The sequence below is a fragment of the Chlamydomonas reinhardtii genome, chromosome 10 (assembly GCF_000002595.2).
Source record: "Chlamydomonas reinhardtii strain CC-503 cw92 mt+ chromosome 10, whole genome shotgun sequence".
Lineage (NCBI taxonomy): Eukaryota > Viridiplantae > Chlorophyta > Chlorophyceae > Chlamydomonadales > Chlamydomonadaceae > Chlamydomonas > Chlamydomonas reinhardtii.
Window position 1 is genome coordinate 1,534,050 of NC_057013.1, and position 6,764 is coordinate 1,540,813.

Here is a 6,764-nt window from a genome sequence, read left to right on the forward strand (position 1 = left end):
TAATTTACAATGCCTTATCAGCTGGGCCCGGATTGGCCCCGGCGGCCTCGTCGCACCCCATTCGCATCTGGACGCATTGCGGCAGACCACAGGACCTGAGGCCCCCCCGCTAAAACCGTAATGCCTTCAAGTGAGCCTTCACGTCACCGAGTTATATATGCGCAAATCCCAGCATCATAACCGCGCGGTCTGGCACGCCCAATGCATTCCCCGTCAAGTATTCCCTTCCCTGGCCCTTGCTCATTCCCCCGAGTTGATCCTCGCCGCCTACCAGGGCCAGCGGTGCCACCCAACCCAACTCCCGCGCACATGTCTCATCCCAACCACGAGCCGCTGACCATGCATCCCAGCCTTGACTTCGCGCCCATACGGTATCCACCCACCCGCAATCCATCCGACCTCAGAAAAGGAACGCCACCCGCACGCCTTGCCCGTTCAAGAAGCTAATGTTTGCCGAGGCCCCCTCCCATTTGGGCTGCTTTCTGGCGAGCTGCAACTGCCGAAATGTCTCCGCACGCCTGTCGCGAAGCAGCCGCACCTCCGGCGACAGGAAGGGCGTCATCCGGACCCCCAGCTGCTGTTTGAGGTCCTTGGCGGCTCGGAAGAGCGCGACGTGTGTGGCACTGCCCAACAGCTTCACCTGCACGCACCGGCAGCTGCTGCCGACATCCGGCCAGCTGCGCTGGTACTCCACGTACCGCTGCAACAGCCCAATGCCCAGCCAGGCGAAGTCGCCTGCCTCAGCGCGCGAAGCCAGCTCGGGCGGCACGTTGCTGAGCACCTGGCAGCTCTCCTCCAACACACTCTGCTGCTGCTGCTGCTGCGGCGGCGGCGGCGGCGGCGGCCGCCGCTCTGCCGCAGGAGGCGGTTGTGTGCCTCGACCGCCCCCACTTCCATGCCGGTCCCCCTCGGGGCTGCGGCTGCGGCTGCAGCTGCGGCTACGGCTACGGCTATGGCTGCGTCCGCAGATGTGGCTGTGGCTGTAGCTGTGGCAGGTGCGGCCCATCGGGTTCGGGCTGTGCCAGCAGGCGCCACCGCCGCCACCGCCACCGCGCTCCCCGGCATGTGGCGGCGCCGCTGCAGCTGCTGGCACCGCCGCCGGTAGCTGGGGACCGTTAGCGGCGGCAGGCGCGGCGTGTGAGGCGGCCATCGGATACATAGGAAGGCCGCTAAAGTCGTTGGCTGCATTCGGCATTAGCAGCCCTTGCTGCTGCAATCCCGTAAACTGCAAGTAATTGGGGTCGGCCGCGGCGGCTGCCGCTGCCGCTGCCGGGACGCCGCCGCCGCTGCCAGCAGGCGCGAACGCCATGCCCGACTGCATGGCGACATCAGGCGCCGCCGCCGCAGCACCAGCACCAGCTGCCGCTGTTGCTGGGGGTGGATGGCTATGATGGAGGTGGCCTGCAGGCGTCTGCAGAGCGGCGGGTGCCCAGTGCTCCAGCCGTACCGCGACGGCGGCAGCAGGATTCCAGTTGGAGCCGCCGCTGCCGCCGCCGCCGCCGCCGCGAGATGACATGCGTGCGGACTGCTGCAGCTGCAGCGGCGTCTGAGCCGGCGCAAACAAGGACTGCAGCGGTGGCGGAAGCGTTGGCGGCGGTGGAGGAGGGGGCGGCGCAAGTGGCGCTAGTGGCGAAGGAGCGACTAAGCCCAGCGGCGCTGCAGACGGCGGCGCCGGCTGCGCTTCAGTCTTGACGGTGCCACCGCCGCCGCCGCTGGTGGAAAGAACGCTGGTTGGAAGGGCCGCCTGCGGCGGTTGCTGCTCATTGGTGGCGGCGCCAGGTCCGCGCACAGCGGCCTGTGCGGTGGCTGCGAGCGCCGCAGCTACAGGCGGTGACGGCGGCTGCGGGGGAGCAGCTGCGAAGATGTCTGCAGAGGCCGGTGGGCGCGGTTTGCTCCAGCAGTCACTTGGGGCCGCCGCCGTGATGTCGCTGCTACCGGTGTCGTGGCTCCGCCGGAGCTGCGGCGAGGCCGCCGCCGCCTCCTGAGCCATGGCTGTTGTGTGCGAGCCCGGCAGCGGCTTGCTGTTGCCGTTGGTGCTACTGCAATTCATAAGAGCCGAGCTGTCCCTCAGGAACAACACACTCGTGAGGGGCCAACTGCTAAACCGCTGCGCTGGTGATGGCGCCGCCTGTTCCTGCTGCTGCGCATTGCTGGGACTGCTGGCCCCCTGCGGCGGCGGCGGCGCAGGGGGCGGCAGCGGCGTCGTAGTTGCCAAAGCTGCAGGCGGCGGCATCGTCATTGCTCCACCGACGACGGCCAGCGCGGCCGCAGCGGTCCCAGCTGCCGTGGTGGGTGTTTGCCGCTGCTGTTGCCCGCCCTGCTGCGCCGGTGTCGGCAGCTCTGCCGGAACCGATGGAGCAGCTGGCGTGTGAGCTCCCAAGCGGGCTCGAAAGCGCTCCCACCTCGACGGCCTCAAGGAGCGCTGCATAGGGCTGCCTCCACCTTCCACGGCCTCCGTGCTGACGGCCGTTGCCGCGGCGCCGCTGGGCGCCTCTGCAGCAGCAGGAACACCGCTGCCGGTGACCGCCGCTTTGCCGCCGCTGGCCCCAGAGGCTGCGCAGGACCCAGCACCTGCTGCTGTTGCCGGTGCACTCAACGCCCCAGAAACTCCCGGCAGCGACGGGCACGCTGCGGCCGCACCGGCGGCGGGTGTTGGTGGTGCTGTTGGTGATATTGCGGCCGCGGCAGCAGCAGTAGCGTCCGCACCACCAGCAGTAGCATCCGAACCAGTACCAGCAGTGGCAGCAGCAGCAGCAGCAGCAGCAGCAGAAGCGCTGGGCGCGGCGATGTCGGGGAATGCGCCGGCTGCACGCGGCGAACCCATCGCTACGCCAGCGGTGGCTGTGCTAGCCGCCAATGGTAAAGAAGGTGCAGGCGGCGGCGGCGGCGGCGGTCGGGACACGAGCCCTGACCCAGCTGCTGCCAGCACCGGCGGCACCCGCGGAGGCAGAGGCTCTACAGGCTCACGGACGTAGGCAAAGAACACGCTGGGCGGGCCGGCCTGCATCCCGAAGTCGTGCCGGGCTACTGCCTCTGGCGGCTCGGTCTGCACGGCTACGTCACACCCGCCGGCCTTCCGACGCTGCGCCTGCTCGTCCAGCTCCCGCAGGCGCTGCTGCTGGTGGTCTTGGCGCTGCTGCTGTCGGCGCACGATGCCTTCAAAGCGGCTGAGCAGGTCGACCAGTGCCCGCCCAAACCCAGCCACCTCCAGCTCAAGCCCCAGGTCCGGCTCCAGGTCCGGCTCGGGCTCCGGCGGTCGCTGACAAGCCGCATGGTCCTCAGGATCGCTAGCACTAGGACCCCTATCGCGCGCTTGGCCAAAGCCCGCGGCGGCGAGCAGGGCTGAAGTCAACAAGCCACCAGCGCCGATGCCCCGCCCACTGCCGCCACCGGGCCGCGGCGGCGGCGTCTGGGCCTGCAGCTGAGCCGACGGCTGCCATGGCCCACCTGCAACTGCAGACCATAATGCGGCTCCTGGTTCTGGCACTAATGGCGACTGCCGCGGCCGCGGCTGCGGCTGCTGCGACCGAGACTGCGGCGGCGGCTGCAATGCGAAGGGTGGCCGCTGGGCCGCCGACGCCCGTGTGTCGCCAGCGCCCAGCTGCACCGAGTCGTCGCCAGCAGCAGCAGCAAAAGCAGGAGCCCCAGAAGCAGGCCCCACCTGAAGAGATGGCAGCAGCGCCGCTGGCGCTGGCTTCAGCTCCGCGGGCACTGCCAGTAGTGCCGCCGCCGCAGCAGTGGCTGCTGTGCATGCAGCGCTGGGCGCCTCGCGAGGCACCATGCCCGGCGTCGCAGCTGCGGGAGTTGCCGCCGCCGCCGCCTGCACCGCCGGTCCTGCTGATGTCACGAGCGCCCCGGAGGCTGTCGACGGCAGCAGTCCTGCTGCCGGCGGCGGTGGCGTCGCCGTGGGCGCAGGCGTCGGCGTGCGAGACTGATGGAGCCGCTGCTTCTTCCCCTGGGGCTGAGTAAACGCCGCGATGGAGGGCGCCGCCGCTGCCTCAGTCCCTACAGCCACCCAGCCTGCAGAACCGGCATCGTCTGAAGGCGGCGCGCAGCTCGCCGCAGCAAATGCCACTGTAGGTCCGCTTGGTGAGGCTGCGACCGCCGCCGCCCCCGCCCCCGGTCCTGCCGCCCCCGCCGCCGCCGCCGCTTTGCGCTTGGCCTTGCGGCCGGCTGCATCGGCAGGGGCTGCCGGCACGGCTATGGCAGTAGCCGCTGCGGTTGCTGTCGCTACAGGAGACTGCGCGGGCAGCGCCGCTGCCGCAGCAGCTGCCCCGTCCGCTGCGGCTGCGTTTCCAGCCGCCGCCGCCGCCGCAGCAGTGGCAGCCGCAGCAGTGGCGGCCGCAGCAGTGGCGGCCGCAGCAGCAGCCGCAGCAGCTGCGCGTTCGTACCCCGCTCCGACTTGCTCGCAGGCGGCCCGCAAGTGCTCCGCAGCTTGCGAGACAGCCGCCGCCATGTCCTGCACGCAGCAACATGCACAGCAGAACGGCAATGCCGCAAAGATATCCACAATTAAGAGTGGCATGGACACTACTCAGACAAGTAGCTATCCGCGTCATCCTGCCGGGACCCCCACTTCACCTGCTGCGCCAATGACACGCACCTCCTCGACCAGGCGTGCGTGAGCCGCCTTGCCGCTAACGGTCCCGCAGTCATGCTCCGCCACCTCCATGTTCGACTCCGCCGCCCGCATCGCCGCTGCAGCATCTTCCCCCTCGCCCTCTAGCTCCCCCTCCTCCTGCTCCTCTCGGTGATTCGGTTCTGCAGACGGCAGCGGCGGCAGTAGCGAGCGCACCCACACCTCGCACCGCATCGCGTGCGGCTCGCCATCCGTCACCGCGCGCCGCGCCGCCGCCGCCCGCCGGGCCGCCTCGGCTCGGTGCAGGAGGCTGGCAGTGGGCGGCAGCTGCGGCGGCTGCAGTGGCGGTGCGGCAAAGCCCGCATTCGTCCAGAAGGGCGCGGCGTCGGCGCCGCTCATCACCACACTCACCAACTGCGTGCGGGCCAATAGATGCCGTTAGTCAAGCTGAAGGAGGTAAGGAAACATGCAGGGGCAAGAACTTGCGCAGTGCACTTGAAGTTTTCGCTCGCCCCCTCACCCGCCCACCCAACTGCCCCTCCCCACCTCGTGTTGCGCCCGTGCGGCCTGCCTGCTGATGAGGCACGACAGCAGGCGCCCCAGACCCCGGCGGCCGTGGCCCGGAGCCGTGCGCATGAAGACGACCTAGGATACCAGGAACAACAAGGTGCTAGAGCTTTGACGAAGCGAGGCGTCATGCAACAGTCAAGAGTGACTGAGCGAGAACTTGACCCGCATGGGGTATCAGTAGGCAGGCCTCTAGTAGGTATTGATGCATTTCCCGCAAGTTGGGTTCATGGTGTGTGCGTGTTGCGGCGGCATTATTCGTGTGTCGATTAGACACGCCGCCCAGGAGTCATGTCCCCGCTGCCATCATGCCATGCCTGCACTCTGCTGGGCGCCACACACGCGTACCCCACCGAACCTGCAGCTGCGGCCGCCACCGCCCCGCCGCCAGCGCCGCCGCCACGTCGGCCGGCGGCGCCCGCCCCAGCACCGCACAGGAGGTGGGCGGGAAGTTGAGTCGCAGCGCCGCGCCACACACCAGCTCCGGCCCCAGCCACAGACCCGCGACAGCGCACGCCTCATACCTGAAACAAGTCGGCGCATGTATGGGTAATAAGGCAGTGATGCATAGCTGGTGCATTGGTTTGCTTCCAGGCACGAAGTGACCGCACTACCATTGTGAAGGTCATGACGCCTCACATCTGAAACAAGTTAGTTGGCGGTTAGCTGAATACGTAGGAATCGTAGACCCTTATTACACGATAAGGCAATTGCAAGCCCTTTCTAGCCCGTACGTGCTGCCAACCCGCCCACTGCGCCACTCACTTGTTCCCCGCGTCCAGCTTGCGTGTGGGGTCGACCCCGCTGCGGCCGCAGTAGACTGTGTTGCGCACCTGGGGCAAATAAAGGCGGTGAAGCACAGGTGGGCACACGTTTGATTAGTTCGCGTGTGACTGCGTGCTACAGTCGACATTGGCCTAAGAGGTCGTAGATGACTGTCCGTGGCTAACCCAGGGTTAGGCAACGAATGTGGCGTTGGACTACGAGGTCCGCCCACACGATATGATGGCCATGTCTGCAGAGGTACCGTAGGTAGGGCGGCTCTTCACGTGTGCATGCCACTCACAATTTTCCGCTGCGGCACGAAGTACTCCTCCAGCAGCATCCGTACGCTGTCGTACTTGTGCCGCTCGCCATCCGGTACACGGGGGCTGTACGGCGGCAGTAGCTCAAAGGCCACCGGCAGTAGCTGGGGCGACTGCGGCGATTGCGACCTGCTCGTGGTGCCGCTGCCCTGGCAGCTGCTGGCGCCGCTGATGCTTCCACTGTGGGTGCTGCCGATTGCGTCTTGGTCTGGGGCCTGCGCATACACAACAGCATATGGACGAGTAAGGTCGAACAGCAGTCGGTTGCGAGGGAGGGGAGAGTGGGGCCGGGGTCAACTCAGACACAGTTTAAACGCAAGCAGTTTTTTCATGTCATCGCCAGGTATGGGAGTGAATACGCACCGTGACGAATTGCCTTGGCACCTCGGCTACGACCTCGCGCGCGCATCGCAATGCCGCGAGCTCTTGCTCCTTGTGCAGTCCACGCCGGCCGCTCATCAGGCATTCGAAGGACTACATGCATGCTTAATTGCGGTAATGCAGCATGTTTAGGGAAGACCGTGCGACTACGT

The 6,764-nt window shown here is 67.4% G+C and overlaps 1 protein-coding gene across 1 annotated transcript; it reads right to left on the reverse strand.

Annotated features, from left to right (window-relative positions):
* Positions 1-26: 26 nt before the first annotated feature.
* Positions 27-6,712, reverse strand: CHLRE_10g429017v5 (uncharacterized protein). Its single transcript, XM_043066609.1, has 7 exons — positions 6,595-6,712; positions 6,213-6,446; positions 5,912-5,979; positions 5,505-5,670; positions 5,126-5,224; positions 4,604-4,993; positions 27-4,459 (listed from the first exon to the last, which is right to left on the reverse strand). The coding sequence occupies exons 1-7, from the start codon at positions 6,688-6,690 to the stop codon at positions 401-403; spliced, it is 5,112 nt and encodes a 1,703-aa protein (XP_042920006.1). The 5' UTR covers positions 6,691-6,712; the 3' UTR covers positions 27-400.
* Positions 6,713-6,764: the final 52 nt, after the last annotated feature.

Coding starts and splice junctions, on each gene's coding strand:
- CHLRE_10g429017v5 (XM_043066609.1), bottom strand. CDS start 6,690: ATGAGCGGCCGGCGTGGACTGCACAAGGAGCAAGAGCTCGCGGCATTG. Junction 5,225..5,504: donor GGTGGCGGCCGCAGCTGCAG/GTTCGGTGGGGT, acceptor CTGGTATCCTAG/GTCGTCTTCATGCGCACGGC. Junction 4,460..4,603: donor ACGCACGCCTGGTCGAGGAG/GTGCGTGTCATT, acceptor TGCTGCGTGCAG/GACATGGCGGCGGCTGTCTC.